The sequence below is a fragment of the Schistocerca nitens genome, unplaced genomic scaffold, assembly GCF_023898315.1.
Source record: "Schistocerca nitens isolate TAMUIC-IGC-003100 unplaced genomic scaffold, iqSchNite1.1 HiC_scaffold_363, whole genome shotgun sequence".
In the NCBI taxonomy this organism is placed as follows: domain Eukaryota; kingdom Metazoa; phylum Arthropoda; class Insecta; order Orthoptera; family Acrididae; genus Schistocerca; species Schistocerca nitens.
In genome coordinates, this window is record NW_026045897.1 from 5772342 (window position 1) to 5794203 (window position 21862).

The window sequence follows — 21862 nt, forward strand, 5'->3', positions numbered from 1 at the left end:
TCGAAAAAGTTCAAAGAAAGGCAGCACGTTATATATTATCGTGGAACAGGGGAGAGAGTGTCTTGAAATGATACGTAATTTGGGGTGGACATCATTAAAAGAAAGGCGTTTTTCGTTGCGGCGCAATCTTCTCACGAAATTGCAATCACCAGCTTTCTCCTCCGAATGCGAACATATTTTGTTGACACCGACCTACATAGGGAGAAACGATCACTATGATAAAATAAGGGAAATCAGAGCTCTTACTGAAAGATATAGGTGTTCGTTCTTACGGCGCGATATACGAGATTGGAATAATAGAGAATTGTGAAGGTGGTTCGATAAACCCTCTGCGAGGCACTTTAATGTTATTTGCAGAGTATTCATGTAGACGTAGAACGAACCAACACTACTAACAACGCAAATCCTGCAGCGTACAATCCGAACATCATTCTTGTAAAGCTGGGTGCCTATACGGTAAGCAGTTTTCCTTCTATACTGGCTAAAGTAGCCAAAGTCTAACTATAACCACTCTGCACATTTACATACATGCAACAAGAGCCATCATACGTTTCAATTTGGAGAATGGCTTCCATCCCTGTCAGCAATTCGCTTTCGCTTAGGCCAACTATGCACCTAATCTTTACACACTGTTCTCCGGCTCCACCCCCCAAGTAGCTTCTATATTCTTGTCTGAACTGCTCGTCGCCCACGTCTAAGATAAAAAAAGGCTGCACTCCAGAGAAATACATACACAAAAAACTGTGAAATTTAAATTTATATTGGATGTTAAGAAATTCCTCTTTTTCAGATACCTTTTCGGAGTATAGGCAGGCTACATTTTACAAACTCTCTGCTTCAGCCGTCATCAGTTGTTTTGCTCCGCAGAAAGCAGAACTCATCTACCACTTGTGATGTATCATTTCCGAATCTAATTCCTTCATCGTCACCTGATTTAATCAGACTTACCTTTGCTTAACTTTTGTCGATATTACCTTATAACCTCCTTTCGACAGGCTATCCATTTCATTCAGATACTCTTCCGAGTTCTTTATCGTCTCTGACAAAATCCTGTTGTCATCGGCGGAGCTGAAAGTTTTAATTTCTTCTTAATCGGCTGTCCAGATTTCTGCTGGGGTCCCCTTTACCGCTTGCTCAGTGTACAAGACTTGCCTCACTGCGCCGCCCGCCTGCTTCGGCCCCTCGCGTACAGTAGCTGCGCTGTGCTGCGACACCTCGCCGACTCGTGGAGTCTCGGAATGTTTCGGAGTGGAAGTGAAGTGCTGTAGCGGGCGCTGTGGCACGCTCTAGCTGTTTAATTATGTACTGTCTGTGAGGTATGTCGTTGTGTCATTTAGTGTGCTCCAGTCGTCATGATGTGCAGCCTAGGAAATTAGGTGGTGGCACAATAGCAGAATGTTGTCATATAAAAGAGATTATGTCGTAACATTTAAACTGCACTCTTAGGTGCCTGCGTAACCACCGAGTAACTGAATCAGTTTTTTAAGTAAACCACAGGAGAAGGCAGGTGGTTCAATGTTTATTAATATATCGAACGTATGACACTATTATTAATAAACATTGATCCACCTACCTTCTCCCACGATTTCATTAAAGAACCACGATTCCTCTATCATCTTTCACGATTTAATGTTAAAACTCTGGTCCATTCACGTCGTTTATCGAAAACTATTTTCTCATGCGTTTCGCCGTCTTGTCCTGTCCGACTCGTCATTTCCCATCTTCACTTTCCATTATTCACCACGCACACAATTACCAAATGCAATATCCAACAAAACCGCGGACACCGTAAGTGCACTTCTGGGTACAGTCAAAGTACTCGTATATAGGTGAACTGGAGATTCGGATACCCGAGTTTGCAGTTGGGGGAGGGTTTATTGGTATCCTGGTCTAGGGGTGAGTTACATAGGTGAGCTGGAGGTTGGGATACCGGCTTTCGTATTTGTGGGGGGAAGGGGGGGGAGGGGTTATTGGTATTTTGTTATAGGGTGCAGCTATATAAGTTAACTGCAGATTGGGATACTGTGATCTTATGCTGTGTGTTGAATGATTTTGTCGGCTTTTGTTTTTTGGCAGTTTAGAGTGTTTTTTTTTCTGAATGTTACGCCTCGAACGGTGTTGTATTTATTATTGAATTTATAGCTTATCATCGCCCGAGACCCCTTTTTGCCGCGTTTGTCCCACTAACTTAATTGGCTTTAGTCAGTGTGTAACGTGGGTGCTTATTCCAGAGTTGAAAACAACTGTGTAAGTTGAAATGACAAGTTTAATGTAACAAATTTTAGCACAAAAATTAGAGCTTTTACACAGTTTTCAACTCGACGACATAAAAACAGCGCAATGGATAACGCATCTCGCCAACATCAAAAAGTCAACTAATCCTACACACAACACTATTAAATATTAACTCTCTGAAAGAACAGTAATCCTAAGCACAATAATATAAAAGTTAAATTGGAAGTTTCTTTACAAAACTGCTCCTACACATATGTTATGATGTTGGTCATTACTACGAAAATCGTCCGATTCCGGTTCAAAGTTCGGTACTATTTAGGATGACAATCAAATCTACGGTAGATCGTTAGTTACGTGACAAATCTGAGCGCAAGATTACCCAAGGCCGCTCGAGTTTACAGTGGACACAAGCTGGTGAAGCAACAAAGTTTAAGCCTCTGTATGCGGTATTTACCTTAATCTGCGACAAGCTGCCGACTGCAATGGCGCTCTCTCCCACTGAAATTCCTACAAAACTTATCAGGCCTTTGCTGAACTTTCCAGCAGAAACTTCCCCTGTGTTTCTCGTTATGCGAGAAAACATGTACTCAGCCCTAGTCTTAGTATGTGGCGATATACACGCGCATGCTTGGAGCAGCGTGCATATTATAGTTCCCTCTCAGTTCTCGCAAGAACAATTAACTAATTTGGCTGGTTCGTTTCTCCACAGTTGGAGCTAAACGTTGCTAGAGCTGGATTGCAGCCGCTGTGAGTGCAGTGTCCACACAAATTTCTTCTCTGAGTCGTACAAAGTGATAAACACTCCGTTCTGCTCTTGACACCAGTTCAGAGACGAATCCCCGAAAATTTCTCTCTTGTCCTACTCACGGCAGAACTACCTCCCCCACTTGGGTTCATTTATTCTTCACGTCACGGCCTTTTTCGATCAATAGGAGCGTTCCTCTTATTTTGTGGAAACTCTCTGTACTAATCGCAATGTCCATTCTATCAAACTGCGTCGAAACGTCAGTATTTTTCTCCTTCCTTGTGCGTTTCCGCCAATCGGACGTTTTGTGCCCCTTCTTGAGGTCTAAAGTATATTGACCTTTCCTCGTGTCACATGCGCTGGACACGTGATCGAAATGCGTTACTAGTTTTTCTTCGCGTCCCATTGGAATTCCGAAACGCAGCTTTCTGAAGCCCTTTCTCTGTCCCTTGCGCGGCCCTCCCTCCTGAATCACCTGGTCGGCTCGCTGACCTTCCTCCTGCCAAACCTTGAAGTGGCTTCCGTCTTAACCCTTGCAGCGCTCCTTCGCTACGCCGTTGCCCACCTGTCTTTTCAAACTAAAAACGACTCACGTTGCCTGTTCCACCTTCCGCTCAAAGACACGCATACGGTGTGTTAATTACCGTCGATTTACTGTCAACCCTTTTTGCAATACATACTGAGAGGTAAATGTTCTCATAACCGCCGAAGTACGTTAGGTGTAATATTCACCTTCTTGTTGCCATGTATAAAGTTCTCATGTAAGGTGCGAATATGATCATTTATTCTGCCACCTTACAAGTGGATAGGTTCGTGGCCGCCATGTCGGATACGCTCGAAGTAAGGGTTTCCGGGATGGTGGAGAAGTCACTAGCTGGAGCAGGCAGGTGGTTTCCCAGTCTCCAGTAATCCTCACTACTCTATTATTACTCAATTATTACTACAATTCGAGTGCCAAGTGCAGGTGCAGCACGATACGGTCGGTGACCTGACTGCCCGTTGTTGGCAGTGGAAGTTCCAGCTGACGCCGTCCGGGGATGGCGAGGCCGCAGCGCCGTGGCCCATCTTCATTACGTTCAACAACGGCTCCCAGCTGGGTAGCGACGACGTGATGCAGAGCGTGTGGATGCTCGACGACGAGATGGACATCACCGTAGGTCTGTCGGAGGGAGAACTGATACTCCTCAACTACAAATGGACCGGTAAGACACCCACACAGTTTCTTTTGTTCCACATTCGAGACGCGTTTCGAAAACATTACTTTCAGATGAAACCCGAATGGCTGAACTATGCTAAAGTTAAAAGTCTGTTTAAGAAAGGAGATAAAAAAATACTATAAAATTTCCATCCAATTTCACTTTAGCCAGCATTCCCAAATATTCAGTCGGCCTCTTAACCATCTGATAACAAATATTACATTATCCATAGGAGGAGACGAGATACTGGCAGGAGGGGTCGCGAGTCGTGCGTGGGTAGCTCAGTCGGTAGAACATTTTCCTGTTAAAAGCAAAGGTCGCGAGTTCGAGTCCCCGTCTGGCACACAGTTTTAATCTGCCAGAAAGTTTCGTATCAATGCCTACTACGCTGCAGTGTGAAAATTTTATTCAGTATGTTGTCCAATCCTCACAAGGAACCCCTCAGGGCAAGGTCGCAAGTTCACTCTTTAATCAGGCTCATTTGTAATTATTAGCTGCTAATGACTCACCGTGTACATCAGAAGGGCCACAGAAAATGAGTGCCCGACACGTGCAGAGAATACCGATCTATGGGATGCATGTATTATACTTCGCAAAGTGCACATCGTCGACATTGGAGAAACGTTAAAAAAAAGTTATTAACTTGCACCCTAAACAACGAATGAAAACTAGCGCACCACGTGATCACAGAGGTTGGCACCATCAGTGTCAGAGGCGATCTCCTTGGGAGTTACAAACCGAGCAGGGCGTTCACCTAGGTATCCCCTATCAAAGAATTATATTGGTGCAACGGGATGGTGAGAACTGATGGAATTTGATGTCATGCAGGCGAATTCAAAAGTCTGTCGAGCAGCTTACCATGAAACCGGTTACCCATTAAGGCGTAGCTGCACATAATGTGATAACACGTTTTATAGGCTGAATTTGTCCTGATGTTCCAGCTGGTATGAAATGCAATGTCACACACTTTTCAGGAAGGATAGTTTGCTCTAAAAAAGTACGATTTTTATACGCTTACCAGGAATCAAGCAAAAGCAAGTTATTTTTATCAGCTATTGGCCTAAAGCAGCGCTTATGCCATAGTTGTAGTTCTCTTACAGCCATTTTTCCACTCTTGCTGTCTGCGACGTAAATATTCCCTACCGCCCTTGCAAGATGACGCACACCAGGAGGAATCGTAGGGGGCAGAGCAGCTCCGGCTTCTCGGAGCGCAACAAATAACCTTCCAGCACTGATGTTAGTTCAGTTCGCTACAACTCTCTTGGTATCTCTCATTTTCAGTGTTCCTTTCATCTGTATTTTCTCTTCAAATTCCGATTGGTCGGAGACGAAAACAAATTTGTTACTGAACGATGAGATAAGTTATTTTATCTCATCTACAAATTTTCTGGCCGATTACGCTGATTACTATGCATCGTCAAGTTGACGCTTTGTTTGAAATTTCGTCATCGTACCTCTTCCAGTTCTGAAGCTCTGAAGTTCCGCAACCGTCGCTGTAGTCTGCGTCACCCGTAGTTTCATCTGTATAACGCAGTTGGTCACTGCCATGCACATCACGCATACTTGAAACCGACAAACACCAGCTTTTGTTGCAAGTGCACCTTGTCCTCCCTTGAACATCGATAGTTTTTCTTACGCCATACACGGTCATATTGCTGTTTACTTATTATAAATAGTTCATAATTGTCTTTTTTTATTATGCTGCGGATGATATTCCGTATATGTAATTACGTTTAGTACCCGCTCCTTGGACTGCGTTTGTCCTTTACTACGTTACACTGGAGACGGGATTTGTGGCTCCCTGTCCGACGAGGATGATGATCTACATGGTTCGAAACGTGTTCCATTATCACTTTCACTTGTTAGGCACATAGTGCTCCTCATGTACTCGTACATAGACCGCACACAACCCACCGACGCATCTTGCAAAAACGTTAATATTTCATCTGCCACTCTTACGAAACTCTTTAGTGTCCTTCTGACGAAATGTCAACCTCGGCAACTATTGCTGCAGATATAATGCAATGTTTGCTTCGTTTATCGTTGCCGTTGCTCTGCACCACTAGCGCTGCAGCGTGTTGCGAGTTACTCTTCGACTAAGTAGCTGGACTACGTAACACAACCTCGTGCTGTTCTCACTACTGGACACCTCCAGTCGTAACACAACCTCGTGCTGTTCTCACTACTGGACACCTCCAGTCGTAACACAACCTCGTGCTGTTCTCACTACTGGACACCTCCAGTCTCGCCCCCTTTTGCACGAACAGCCAACATAGTAGTTGCACGGTAGACAATATGTGGCGAGTCGAATGCCGAAACATCACTGGTCTCCCACTCCAGGGGTTCCTTGTCAGTTCGGATTTTAAGGGTTTCTGGTACTGATAAAACAATCTACATAGTCAAAATGTACTTAATTCATTAGGTAATAAGTTACAGGCTACTGTATATTGTGATCTGTCAAAGGCATTTGAATTTGTAAATCACAATATTATTTCGAGTAAATTAGTATATTACGCTGTAACTGGAAATGCTGCATAATGGTGTCAATAGGAAAGAGACGTGTATTAAGCTATCGAGCGTAATTCAACTGGGATCTAATTACAATTACACTTGGTGTTCCATCTTAGGGCTCTTGCTTTTTTTTGTGTATATCAGTGACGTTTCCTTAGTAATATTACCAGATGAGAAGTTTGTTTTGTTCTCAGATGATACAACCATTGGAATAAATAGCTAATCAAGTGTAGTCTTAGAAAGATCGGCAATGAAACTTTCGGGGACGTTAATAACTGGTTCCCAGCCAATTCTTTGTACCTAAATTTAGAAAAAAACACGCTGCATGCAATTCAGAACTTGTAAGAGATTTCCCACCAGTAAATGCCTAAAATGCTGTGACAAACACATGAAGTCAACAGCGTTAGATTTTCGGCTTTACACCCCGATAAGAAAATTCAGCTGGCGTTAACACACCACACATCTGGTGAAGCGCCTAAACAAATCTCTATTTGCAATGCGAATTTTGTCAGACATAGTGGACATTAAATGAAAAGGATGACACACTATGCCGACTTTCATTCCATAATGTCTTACGGAATTATTTTTTGGGGTAACTCATCAAGCCAAGCTAAAGTTTTCCAGGTACAAATCGTGCAATAAGAATTATTTGTGATGTGAACTCGTGGGCTTGTTTAGGGAATTGGGGATATTTACCATTGCTTCCCAGTATATTTATTCCTTAATGGAATTAGTCAATTTGAGGTACGACCGTACTAATGCATTCACTCAGTAGCATTTCAGCAAATACTAAATCTCTGCAGAATGGTAGCTGACACCACACTTTGAGGTAGGGAACCTGGGGTCGGAGCAGCCAGCGTAACGAGGTAACGTTACTGTCTGCTCGCATTCGGGAGGACGACGGTTCAGTCCCGCGTCCGGTCATCCCGATTTAGGTTTTCCGTGATTTCCGTAAATCGCTCGAGGCAAATGCCGCAGTGGTTCCTCTGAAAGGGCGCGGCCGACTTCTTTGCCCGTCCTTCCCTGATCCGACGAGACCGATGACCTCGCGTTTGGTCTCTTCCCACAAACAACCCAAACCCCAACCCATTAGTGACTGCTTTGTTTATTTACATTAGTTACAGTTAACTGCAAATACCATGACTGACACAATCAACGTACCGTTTGTACTGTATCTCAGAACATGTTAAACGCAAGCATGACATCGGCGATCAAGATTCTGACGCACCCTGACAAAAATCCCTGGTATGTTTTGAATCACATCACAGGCGGCTACAATTCTGACAAATAATTCCGTCTCCGTATCAACTCGGGTCTCATAACAAGTGGCTTCCCGTATCCCCATATGAAAAAATCGAGGGGATTCTGCTCAAGTGACCTCGCAGGCCACGGAACAGGACGTCCCCTTCCAGTCCAGCGAGGGGGTTGTACTACCTAGTAACCAGGCTAGTCCTCCTCGTTTCCCTGCAATAAATAAAGAATGTACATGTAAATAAACAGCACAGTACGTGTAACCTCAAACGGATGTTAGTTGTAAATGAGCTGGAAAACTGTAATGCTAGACAAAGCTGTAGACAAGTTTACCTCCGTAAGCTGGCTTCTCCAATTCCAGGTTCTCTACCTCAATTTGTTCAGTGCATCATTCTGTATGTCCTGTTACATTTGTTCAGTGCATCATTCTGTATGTCCTGTTACATTTGTGCACGCTCATAGTTCAGGTGATACGACCTCGTAAACAGTGGGATTTGTGAAAAACTGGTTCTTGTATGAAACGGAGCGCAAATTTTCAGATTCGAAGGGACGAGGGGGGGGGCAGGGGGGGGAGGCGGCGTCGGGTTCACTGCTGAATGCTAACGTACAATACAGCATTTAACTGTAAAGAAGATTATCCCATTTATCTTGAGCCGCGCGGGATTAGCCGAGCGGTTTAAGGCGCTGCAGTCATGGACTGTGCGGGTGGTCCCGGCGAAGGTTCGAGTCCTCTCTCAGGCATGGGTGTGCGTGTTTGTCCTTAGGATAATTTAGGTTAACTAGTGTGTAAGCTTAGAGACTGATGACCTTAGCAGTTCAGTCCCAGAAGACTTCACACACATTTGAGCATTTATCTTGAACACCGAAAGTACCTTTCCCTCCGGGAGCAGTATACGAGGAGTGGAGCTTTAATAGTGGAAACTATTTATTTACAGCTCGTACAAAATAGATGCGTGTTTCAGAGTTTTGGTGACCTTCAGAGTAGTCACCAGCATTGTGTATAACTCGTTGCCGGCGATGTGGAAGTCGTAGGAAACTCTTAACAGTGCCAATTGTGTTGACAGTTCGAGCGGCGTGCTCTATTGCCCGACGAATTTGTAGTGGTTCTGAAGCGAATGCCGTGAAGTGTTTCCATCAGTTTAGAAATCGAGTTGAACTCACGAGGGCTTAAGTCAGCGGAGTGCAGTAGGTGGTATATCACTTAGCATCCCCATCAGTCAAACAAATCAGTAACAAACTTCCTGTCAGATTAAAACTGTGTACCGGACCGAGACTCGAACTCGGGATCTTTGCCTTTCGCGGGCAAGTGCTCTACCGACTTTTTTTTAATATATATATTTATTTTTATTTACTGTTTTAATACATTCTTAATGTGGTTTTACTTTATACCACAACAAAAAGAAATGTACCTAGCACCGCATCGTGCTCTGAGAAAAAGAAAACAACATCTCGGCACGTTCCTACACCGAGGTAATGTATGTGGGGAAAACGAACAAAAAGTGCTTCATACAGGATGCAGAAGGGTTTGTCGCTACTCTCCTTACGCTTCATCATCCAGGTACGTCTTCACGTATATCATGTTGTTCCACCGAGAATCGAACTTAGTCATGTCAGCTCACTCAATGGGTATCTTCTCCTACCTGTTGATGACCCAGCTGCGTGGAGGGTCGCGTAGGGCACTCCCTAAGTAATTACAAAATTACTGTCTGTGTTTTGGGTTCCGTACGATCTTGCAATGACGTTCTTGAAGGTAGTTCCAAAAGTCTAATACATCTTTAGGTCCATCGTGAAATAAGTAGTGTACCGCATGCGCACGGATCCACGTGACAGCGTTGGTCTTGGAGCGCGGGAAATACTGTTGATCCGGAAATAGTAGAAATCGAGGTGTAATGTGTTCCGGAGTCACTCGTAGAAAATACGACAAAATTTGTCGCACCAAGCGCCATACGTCTTCTGCCGCGCCACATGTGAGACGGTGTTCGTCCGTGTCTGGTATCCCGCAGTCTACGCAGAGAGGCGATTCCGCCATGTTTATCTTGTGGAGGCGTGATCGGGTGATCTGTTTACCATTGACTGTGATGTACCATGTGGATCGGACGGCTGTGTCCAGTGGAATCGCGTGAATCGTCTTCCACACCACCTTCCAATTAACCTGAGGGCTTTTGGTCTCCACGATGTTTGGTGGGCGCCTCTGCTGTAGGACATGATATATATCCCGCGCCGACGCCTGTTTCGTCGGTGGTACTGCGATACGGACATAGCTGTGTTCAATGTAAAAGTTCCCGAAGTAGTAGAAGGGTGGGGGTATGTCTTGCGTCGTCAGTGGGGGCATAATGGAGGGCGGAGCTAAGGACTCCAACAGCAAACCTGTCAAACTTTCCGGGTGGTGGCGCCACAGCTTGATGTGTGAGCTGACATACAGGGCCACAGCTCTGTCGTGGACATGGACGAGACCAAGACCTCCTCTTTCTGGGGGAAGGGTCAGTGACTCATAACTGACTTTGAAGAGCATGCCTGTACTGACGTAGGCTCCGAATGCCGCTAATAGACGTCGAGCCATCAGTAACGGTATTGGGAGAACACGCGCTATGTGTGGAAGGCGCGATGCGAGGTAAACATTGACGAAATGTGTCCTTTGGAGAATGTCGAGGGTCCGCAGACGAAGGTTGAAGATCTGGACCCGAATTTGTTGTAATAAGCGGCGGTAGTTAAGAGCCGCGGTGCGCCGTATGTCGTCGTGAAACTCTATTCCGAGACATTTGATAGTGCCACGAAGCTGTAGGGGTTCGACACACGCTGGGGTCAACCCGTCTCCTATGGCCATGGCGACCGATTTGGCGACGTTGAGACAGCTGCCGGAAGCCACGCCGTACGTGGTAATCCATTCTAGTGCTCTGTTGACATCGTCGCGATTGCGGAACACGAGAACCAGGTCGTCTGCATATGCTGTACAGCGAAATGTGACGTCACGTAGGGTAAGACCGGTGAGGCGTTGACGGAGACCACAGAGTGCCAGAGCATATAGTAACGTCGACAAGGGGCAGCCTTGACGGACGGAGCGGAAAATCGGGAGGGACTGCGAGAGACGCCCGTTAACGAGCACTTTGGAAGTCGCCCCTCGGAGTAGGCGCATCACGACGTCTGTGAATTGCTGTGGGTACTGCATGTGCTGGAGAACGGACGTTAGGTACGCGTGATCCACTCGATCAAAAGCTTGGCTAAAATCCAGTGATGCCAGCGCTCCCGGGATGCGGCGTGCCCTGGCTAGGGCTATTAAGTCACGGTATCGACACAGTGCTGTGTGGATGTTGTTGATACCCCCTAGGGAAGTCTGATCTGGCGAGATGACGTAAGGTAGGGTCGGTCGTAGACGGTTTGCTAATAGTCTGGTGAATATCTTCATGTCGCAGTTGACGAGTGTTAGCGGGCGGTAATCTTGTATTCGAGCCCCACCTTTAGGCTTGTGAACCGGTATAATTATTCCTTCTACGAAGGTCGCAGGGAGCGGCACCGCGGGGGACATAAGCTCCCGACAGATATCTGTTAACTTGGGAGCCAGTAAATACTGGAAAGTTCTATAAAACTCCACAGGGAGCCCGTCGGGGCCAGGAGACTTATTCGCCGCTTCTTTACCGATGGCGTCGATAACTTCGTCTTCCGTAATGTCGTTCAATAATTCAGTCTGTAAATCCTGTGGGACAATGCCGTAAACCAGTTGTGAGACTGCTGTCACCGTCGTCGGGTCGGAACATTGAGCAGAATAAAGTCGTGCGTAATGGTCGAAGAAGGCTGCAGCAATAGCGCGTTGTGTGGCGTGATGACGGCCGTCCTCAGTGGTGATGGCATGTATCAGCGCCCGTCTTCGCAGTGTACGTTCTCGGATGACGTGGTACATGGTGGGTCGTTCCGTTGCGAGTCTGTCTTGTGTCCGCGCTCGGACGATCGTCCCTTCGAGGTGTCGGCGCATATGGGCTACGATCTGTGCTTTCGCACGCTGAACTGTCAGCTGTCGTTCCGGTGTGGGTGGCAAGGAGGCGCATTCGCGAAGGACGGTGAAATAAAAATCAAGGGTCTGCCGCCTCCAAGCAGCAGTCTCACGACCATACGTAACAAAGGTCCGCCGTAGGGCCGGCTTGGCGCAGGTTAACCACCAACTAATCGACGTAGGATACGTTGGGAGGCGGCGGACGCACAAACTCCACGTGTCTTCGATGGCGCGTCGACAATCCGGAGAAGCGAGATGAGCAAGGTTTAATTTCCAGGAATGTCGGCTGCGCCACACCCGTTGGCGACGAAGGGTGACGGCACATACATAGGCCTCGTGATCAGAAAAGGCTACTGGCCACACCTCCGCGTTACTCACCGTCGCCGCGAGAGAACGGGAGACGTAAATCCTATCGATGCGACTAGACGAGTGACTCGTGAAATGGGTGTATCCCGGTCTATTTCCTTGGACATGTTCCCATGTATCTACTAGCTGGAGATCGCCGATGAGTGTCCCAAGTTCGGGGCACGGTGAATGACGTGGCAGCTGATCTTTAGGTGCTTGGGTGCAATTGAAATCGCCCCCTAATATCAAGTCATCGTGCCTGCCCTGAAAAAGCGGTGCTATTCCTTCTGCGAAGAAGAGCAATCGGTCACGACGGCGATTCGTTCCGGAAGGGGCGTACACATTGATAAACCGGACGCCTTGCACCGTTACGGCCATTCCTCTAGCGTCGGGGAGATAACGGACCTCGTCCGCCTCGAGGCCCTCTCTGAGGAGAATGGCGACTCCACTGTTAGTTGGCGAGGCGTGGGACACATGAGCCGTATAACCATACATACCCGGCAAATCGGCGACGAAGACTTCTTGGAGAAAGACAATGTCAACGTCTGCTGCATTGAGCATGTCTTGGAGCAGCGACAACTTCGTACGTGTCCGAATGGTGTTAATGTTGATGGTCGTCAAGCGATAGGTTTGTAGATCGTCTCCTGCGGTGGGGGCTGCCGTCAGTGTCGCCGTAAAATGTGGGGCCCGTGATCTGCTGGCCGCGTCCGCGCCGTCATCTGTTGCTACTCGGGAGGGGCCGAGGTGTGGGAGGAGAGACCCCTCTCCTCATCCACCACAGCGGCCGTAGAATCGTCTTCAATGTCATCCGCCCAAGGTCCGTAAGTTAACGGTGGCTGCGGTAGAACACTTGTGGGCTGAGTGACTAAGGGTGAATCCGCAGTTGTTTCCGGTTGTGTACCAACGGCGAGCGCTGTGCTGGCCATCCGTTTGTCCGAGAGAGCGGAATCGGGTTTGTCAAAATCAGACAAAGTGACAGGTGAGGGCGATCTCGTGTCATCCATTTTCCTCGTCGTTTCGTCGGCCGTTCGGTCGTCAACTGGAGAAGACGTCCGCTGGAGGCAATCGTCTGAGGGTGTGCGACGTCGCTTTTTATGTTTTCTCGGTGACCTTTGTTTGCGGACGTGGGTTTCTGTGTCCGAAAGAGTTTGTGGTTCCCGTATAGCATCCCCCTCAGGGAGAAAGGCAGAGGTCGGTACAACCCTAGCGTCGAGTTCCATTCTCTCGTCCGAATCTTCATGTGGAGTCGATGGGCGGCGTTCTTCAACCCCTGCAGACACCGTAATGGTATGGTCAATCCAGGACCGGCGACAGGTGCGCATTCTAACGCTTCCTGTCTGCCGGAGGGGTTGTAGTCTGTCATGACGGTCGATCGTGTCACTTCTGCGTAATTGAGGGGGAGGGCCGTGAGCGTAGGAGGTGGTGTCGTGTCATGCAATGGAAGTTGTGTAACCCGACGTTGAATACACGCCGAGCGCACATGACCCTCCTGGCCGCAACCAGAACAAGTACGAGGTTGGCCGTCGTACATTATTATTGCTCGACAGCCACCTATGACTAAGTAGGACGGCACATGTTTCTTTAATTCAATTTTCACTTGTCGGACGCCGTTGAGGACTTGGTACGTCTCGAAGGTGTTCCATTTTTCGGCCACGTGGCTAATGACCGTCCCATAAGGGCGTAAAGCTGAGGTAACGACGTCCGGTGGTACTTCGAAAGGGAGTTCGAAGACTCTTAGTGTGCGTAATCCTAGTCCAGCATGGTCAACAGTAACCTCTCCGATGTGACCATCGGAGTGTTTGAACTTGAGAGTGTTCGCGCATTTGGTCACAACTGCGTGACATAACTCGTCGTCGACCATCTTGACGTAAACGACGCTACTTGTGATGGATAGGTGGATACCGATGATGTGCTGTGTTGGTATTTGAACTTCGTCACGGATGAATCGTTCGACTTCAAAGGCTCGTGGTCGGGCGTAGTCGGGCTGGAAGCTGATCTTGATGGTAGCTTTTCTGTACGAATGAGCCATGGCGACTCAGTGTTAACGGACGCGAGTATTAGCTGCGGCGAGGAAGTAAACAAACTGCGCGCGCTCGCGACTCTGCGGACGGGACCGCGACTCTGCGGACGGGACGTAAACAAGACGTCCTCGCCGCTCACCGGCCGAAAGCAGACTGGCCGACTGAGCTACCCAAGCACGACTCACGCCCCGTCCTCACAGCTCTGCTTCTGCCAGTACCTCGTCTCCTACCTTCCAAACTGAAATCAGTAACAGCTTGCACTGTACGTGCTTGAGCATTGTCCTGAAAAAGTTCGCTCAGGTCCAGCAGGAAGTGTCATCACCTGTGTCTCTATGCTGTTCAGTTTTGGAACACAACCTACGACCAGCTTAGAGACAGAAGTTAATTTTAACATTCCTGTACTTGCACACAGTGTAGGTAGATAACGTAACTCGTCCACTTCCTGGAGTTTACAGGAAGCAAATGGAAACAGAAGGAAAATACGCGCCGGTCATTCAGTCAGCCGTCTGCAGTTCAGCGTTCGCGTGGGAACGTACACCAGGCAAGAGGAGGTAGTGTATAAATGTTACTCAGCTACAGACAACGTAGGTCAGCAGAATAAGTGCAATAATTGTGAGAATCTACAATTATTGCTCCGCTGAAAACTCAACCAACAAAGCCGCAAGAAGGAGGAAATAGTGTCCGGCTGGTAGTTAAACAACAATTGCTTGGTACATATTTGTATTTTACTTCTGGACAAAAACTTATTTGAGGTGGTCAAACTTCTGGACAAAGCGATCGACAGCCCTGGCCGTAAGGGGACCAACTGGGTGCTGGCGGCTTCCAGATGCAATAGTGTGGACGCAAAATGTGACGCCGTGCGTGTGCAAATGCCCGAAGCTCAGGAAGCAGTTGATACTCGTGTTACAGCGGGAGGGACATTTTGCTCCACAGATTCAAGTGGACACCGCCAGGGAGCAAGAAGAAACCGGCACATAATAAACATCCCGTGGGCGATATCGATAAACGTGCCATCAGGCAGATATTTCTTTGATATTATGAACAATGAACAGAAATGCCATATTTCGTGAAGCTGCCAGAAATATTGTTCCGCCTACGAAATTTTTAAAAAGTTTGTTGGAATAAATGAGTTGCGATGTGTGCGAAGTAGCAACAGAATCTCAAAAAAGTTTCGGGGGAAAAAGAAGCACCAGGATTACAACAGCCAGTGGTTTATTGGACGGTGAATCTACATCTGGATGTACGTGATTACACTGCAATTCACACCTAAGTGCCTGGAGTGAAAACCTCATTCTGGAAACACCCCCCAGGCTGTGGCTAAGCCATGTCTCCGCAATATCCTTTCTTTCAGGGGTGCTAGTTCTGCAAGGTTCGCAGGAGAGCTTCTGTTAAGTTTGGAAGGTAGGAGACGAGGTACTGGCAGAAGTAAAGCTGTGAGGACGGGGCGTGAGTCGTGCTTGGGTAGCTCAGTCGGTAGAGCACTTGCCCGCGAAAGGCAAAGGTCCCGAGTTCGAGTCTCGGTCCGGCACACAGTTTTAATCTGCCAGGAAGTTTCAAGTACACAATTCAAGCAATTCAATACCTTCAGGATATAAAGCACTCTACAGTGGCTGATGAATTCTTTTTGTTAAATCAGATACCTCGCGTTTCTACTCAATTTAGCATGATAATCGTGAGTATGTTTAACTAAATATCACGGTTGAATGTACAAAAAATGTAGGAGAGACGGAGAGGACCGCAGTTCTGAGTGTCAATTGAATGTCACTTGTTGGCGTAGCACGAGCGCACGTGTTTACCTTTCGTTGGCGCCGGCAGTGGAGGCTGTTAGCGCGAGTTGTGAACCTGAGAATCTATTCTAAATCTCTCTCGAGTGTTAAACCACAATATGATAAATTTCCATCATCTTCGGTGAAGCTGATACTCCCCAGCTAAGTTAATTAGAACGGTACACACGATTTGTCTGGAATAGCGTGTACGTCATTGCCCTCAAATGGCTTGCGTTAACAGTCATTCTCGGTGCGATTCCCCATACTAGGAGACTTCACAGTTTAACTCCTTTCGAGTTAAGACGAGCCTGTGAACAAGTGTTCTGATAATGACTCGCGCATTCGTCTCAGCATGGCGCGAGCCGCCTTGCTCAAACACTCGACGATTTGCTACAACAGAAAGAGCGAATGTCTCTCTCTACATTTGCCTATATCAAAGCTAGTGGCCAAGTGTTTTCTTTATGGCCACCCACTAGAGTTTTTGTAGCCTATCACGGGCGTCGTTTCTTTCGTATGGTAGAGTTTAACTTCTGCTATGTAATACTGACATAACAGCTTCTCCTTTCGTGTGAGTTTTAGCACTAGTGGCTATAGTGAGTCATCAATGTTTTGAGTGGGGTTTCTCCAGACGTTTATCAGTCATCTCCATTCTCTGTAGAAAGGCTTTCCGAGGAGTTGTCGTTAAAAGCAGAGACGAGGGCTGCTTTTGGCGACGGCCTGTGCAGTGGCTCCGGTGTCTAATTGTGTCCACAAGGTGTCCCGCTGTGCGCGCTTCACCCTAACATTGAGACGGGCGTTGCCACCGTAAAATTCTCTTTCCCTCAGAACTGCGTCTCGTAGCGCGGGTCTTGGAAATTACTTGCTGCCATTACTAGTGTGAGTGTTAGTGGTTTACATTCACGAAATGCTGGCTTGTTTATTCATTTTATCTATCAATAATTCATGCATTTTCACATAATTATGTCGTGTGGTATATCGAGTTAACTGGAATTGATTCAAAAATTCAATGTAAAGTGCGTTATTTGTTTGACACCTTACAACATATCTGGGTAGAAAGGAAAGAATAATATTGTGTCTGCTCGAGGCAGAACTATCCATAAATAATATTACTGAAGGATAGATGACTGTGTCACTTTGTAATCCACTTCCGCACTCCAAAAGCCCCAATCGGGAGTGTGCGTGATGCTACATGGTGCACCCTATTCTGTTTGCAATTGAGAAAGAATTGTGTGACATTGCCAGCTGTGAGATTCGGAGATGAAGCTCCAATTAATTGGGAACAGCTTGTTCTTTCTCGCACAATGGCCCCTTTTTGAAAAGTATGTGCGCTGTTCTTTAGAGATGGTGATTGGAGCTTTACAGCCACCTTTCATTATTAATGTGTAAAGATGTTACAATAGTACTGCCCGTTCACGGCCCGACCATCTCACCGACTCGCTCGCCGACCTGTCCGACTGTGGCTGCTGTACGGTACACCCCAGCTGCCGGCACTGGCGAAACTGTGGGCCAGCACGTTGCAGTCAGCGCTGGAAGTTAGGGGTCCGCCAGTCAGAGTGGAGTGCGCGGACGACATATCCGACACTCACACACAGGCGAACCGGTCGGGGCAGGTCCACTCGGCGGACGAGTCGGTCGACTGGCCTTCTCGTGTGCGGGCGACTCAAAGCCAAAAGTGCCCTCGAGAACTGACCCGTGGCCTGGTCGGCACAGGTTTCTACCGCGTCAACTACGACAGGATCGGCTGGCAGGTGGTGCAGGCCCAGCTGGTGTCCGACCACCTGGTGGTTCCCCGGGAGACGCGTGCCCAGCTGGTGAGCGACTCCTTCAACCTGGCGCGGTCCGGCCACCTGGTGTGGGGGCCGCCGCTCGACATCTCCCGCTACCTGAGCGAGGAGCGGGACTACCTGCCCTGGGCTGTCGCCTTCCGCAACTTGGACTTCCTGGACACAGCCCTCGCACCTTCCGAGTACTACTCCTCCTTCAAGGTGAGCCAGCAGCTGTTGGTGTAGTTACGTGTTCGGAAATCCTAACGGTACGTGCTATCTGTGAGCCGCCTAATCCTCATCGTGCACTTTTACGTTTCTTCCTTTGGCCAACTTTAACCTGTTATTATTAAATCGGCTTCAAAAGCCCGAATACCTCGTTCTCGTTGTTGTTGCTGTCTCGAGTCCACAGACTGGTTCGATGGCAGCTCCCTGTGCAGCTCTATCCTGTGCGAGCCTCTTCATCTGCGACGTGCTTCCTTTTGAACCTGTGTACTGCATTCATCTCTCACTGTCCGTCTACAATTTTTACCCACCACACTTCCTTCCAATACGAAAGTGGTCTAAAAATCAATTAATCTGTTCAATATGATGTGAGACGTTAAGTATGTGAAACTTTTGTGGTTTAAGATGGAAGACTGTAATTATGTTATTGAAGATTAAATTGAGAATTGGAATTGAGAATACGATTAGACTTGAGCTGCAGTAATTAGCAGTGGCAACCACACTGAGACTCGAACCTGTTTTATGCTTCAGCTGTGCTGTCCGAGCGCAGCACCGTGTAAGGATAGTGTCAGGGAAGGCGAATGGTCGACTTCTGTTTATTGTGAGAGTTTTAGAGGAGTTTAGATCCTCTGTAACGCAGAGCGAGTACAGAATACCAATTCTTGAGTAACGCTCGTGTGTTTAGGCTTCTCACCTGGCTGCATTAAATATATACACGGAACAAATTAAAAAGTGTGTTACTGGACTTGTTACCGGTAGGTTCGATCGGGATGCAAGCATTACAGCGATGGTTCGTGAACTCAGACTGGAAATCCTGGATGGAAGGCGACGCTGTTTCCGGAAAACACTGTTGAGAAGATTTAGAGAACCGGCCATTGATTGCAGCATAAGACGTCAGAGCGACACTACCGCTGCCAAACCTACAGTGCATTTCGCTTAAGGACCGTGAAGGTGAGAGAAATTAGGCCTTGTACTGAGGCGTGTAGACAGCCGCTTTTCCCTCGCTCTATTTGCAAGTGGAACAGGGAAGGGAACGATTAGTAGTGGTAGTCTCCACCATGGCGGCAGAAAGCCGAGAATGATAATACTGTGAATCCACACAAACCATAAAAATCTGTTTATATGGGTACACACATAAGTACATACGTACCAGGTGGTTATAATTAAACTTTCTCTACCTAACACGTTAGAACATGGAACCTAATTAGTCTACGAGTACCAAACTTCGTAGCAATGATGTCGAGGGCATGGGGAAGACAAACAAAATTGAGACACTTTTAATGTGCTGCTAAAGTACGTCATACCATTACATGCCGGTACCATTACTCCTACAAAAGGGGCTCAGTATGGCGCTCATCAGTGCGGGATCGCATTCTGCACAGCAGAGCGAAGCATGTCCGTAGGTATGCTTGCTACCTGTGTGAATGTTCCCTTAGTAAACCCTGCCTTTCAGGTAGCCCACAACCAGAAATCACAGAGGGTCAGATCAGGTGATCGTACCGGCTAAGCATTTGGAAACGATCGGCTGATAATTCGACAGTTTCCAAATGTGGTTCGGATAAGCAGGTGAACATCACGAGCGATGTGCGTTGGGGCTCCATCTCGCATGAAAACTGAACTTCAATGCGTCTCTATCACGTAGGGCGTGAGTGACACGCTGCTGGCGAAGCACATCGCAGTAACGCTGGCCAGTCGTACTACACGTCTTTGGTCCTCGAGCGCCAACCTGTTCAAAAAAAGAATGGGCCAATGATGAACTTTGCTATAAAGCCACACCCTACGGTGACACGTTCACCGTACTGAGGAACTTCACGTACAGTGACTGGAGGTGAAGATCCCCACACTCTCGAATTCTGTGTGTTCGCCTCACCCATCAGAGAGAAATGAGCTTCGTCTGTCCACAGGATGGTCCAGAGCCAGCCCTCTTCAACTACAGCCCTTGCGAGAAAGTGGACAATGAAGTCAAGACGTCGTTGTGCGTCCTGTGGTGCAAACTGCTGTACGATTTGGATCTTGTACGGATACCATTTGAGAATGGTTCAAAGCACCTTCTGTACAGTGGACCGAGGGATTTTCAACTGTCGTGTCACAGCATGTGCACTGCCTGACGATAGGGAATTACGCGCAGCGTTGTTTGCGCTAGCAACAGCGATTTTATCAACCACCTGTGGTGTAGTTGGTTGTCGGCCCCTTCCTGGAGCGACGCCCAGTTCTCCAGTCAATTCGAACTTCTTCATCGTGCTCCGCACAGCAGGTGGGTAAAGAGGACCCTTCCGTCATCCTTTAAGCTGGCGATGTTCTCGAAGTGCCGCTGCAGCGTTACTGTTGTTTCGATAATAGACAATGAGCTAATACTTTTGTCCAAGCTAACGTTAACACATCAACAAGTGCATTGCGACTGGTCAGGGGTGTGAGACTATGATCACGCCACCTGGTAGCCATAGCTGGAATTGGACGGTGGCGCTGTGACGCTTGGAAATCGTGCACCTCATACTCTGGACATTAATGCTACCAATTTTGGTACTCGTGCACTAATTAATTTCCATGTTATAATGTGTTAAGTAGGGAAAGTTTAATTATAATCACCCGGTATGTTCCACATCTCCTACTAAACCATGGACCGATTTCGATCAAACTTGGTACACATATCGCTTACTGTCTGGAAAAAACCACTATGGGGGTAAGAATCAGCCACCGGTCAGAGGGTTTGCGAGGTGACGCGAGGATACTCGTAGTCCAGTTATTCAGTGTTCGAGAATAAGAGCGCTTAGAGACTTGCGACGAACTCCACACACAACTTCAAACCCTTACAAAACTTTCACCCTCTGACAACCCCAGCAAAAAGACGAAAGGAAAAATTTTGTTGCATACTACATTTTCGTTTTTGTGCAGTTACACTGCCACATGAAGAATGACACTTCAGTTTATTACTTCTTTACTACCGATTCGAAGTACATTCCGCAGACAGTAAGTAAATATACCACTGAATGTACCTGCAAATTTATATCATTCTATACCAGGTAGTTCAGTACACACGACGTGATAAACATTACGCTACGAGAAAATGGCACTGTGTGGCGATATTGACTAGCCATACAGGTGAAATATGTACAAATATGCGTGAAATATGTTAAATATGTGTACAATATATTTGACATATTCGTATGGGAGGAAAGCCATGAGTAGAAAGCTCACCCGAAATCCCTGGAATGATATCAGTCAGATTAGTTACATTATGAAAAAAAAATACTGTAGGAGTAACAACAGCCAGGCTGTTATTCCAGTGAGTGTGATAACGTGGAGAGATATGGAAGGACGAGGAGATGGTGAGGGTGAAGGACGAGAGAGTGATGGACGGGAGCACGAGGAGGAGAGGGACAGCGATAGGGGAGGGGAGATGGACACAGAGGAGGGTAGGAGGAGTCTGGCAAACAGAGGGTGAGGAGGAGAGGGACAGCGATAGGGGAGGGGAGATGGACACAGAGGTGGGTAGGAGGAGTCTGGCAAACAGAGGGTGAGGAGGAGAGGGACAGCGATAGGGGAGGGGAGATGGACACAGAGGAGGGTAGGAGGAGTCTGGCAAACAGAGGGTGAGGAGGAGAGGGACAGCGATAGGGGAGGGGAGATGGACACAGAGGTGGGTAGGAGGAGTCTGGCAAACAGAGGGTGAGGAGGAGAGGGACAGCGATAGGGGAGGGGAGATGGACACAGAGGTGCGTAGGAGGAGTCTGGCAAACAGAAGGTGAGAAGGAGAGGGACAGGGGGGAAGGAGCAGAGGAACGGAGGGGGCATACCTGCATAGGCTTCCGGTTGTCTGCC

General features: G+C 47.5%; 1 protein-coding gene across 1 annotated transcript in view; it reads left to right on the plus strand.

Annotated features, from left to right (window-relative positions):
* Positions 1 to 21862, plus strand: part of LOC126228346 (aminopeptidase N-like) — a 254917-nt gene that overhangs the window by 209985 nt on the left and 23070 nt on the right. Inside the window, exons 10-11 of the mRNA XM_049942295.1 lie at positions 3990 to 4182; positions 17766 to 18040. Coding sequence (XP_049798252.1) covers positions 3990 to 4182; positions 17766 to 18040 — 468 coding nt within the window. The remainder of the gene's footprint in view (positions 1 to 3989; positions 4183 to 17765; positions 18041 to 21862) is intronic.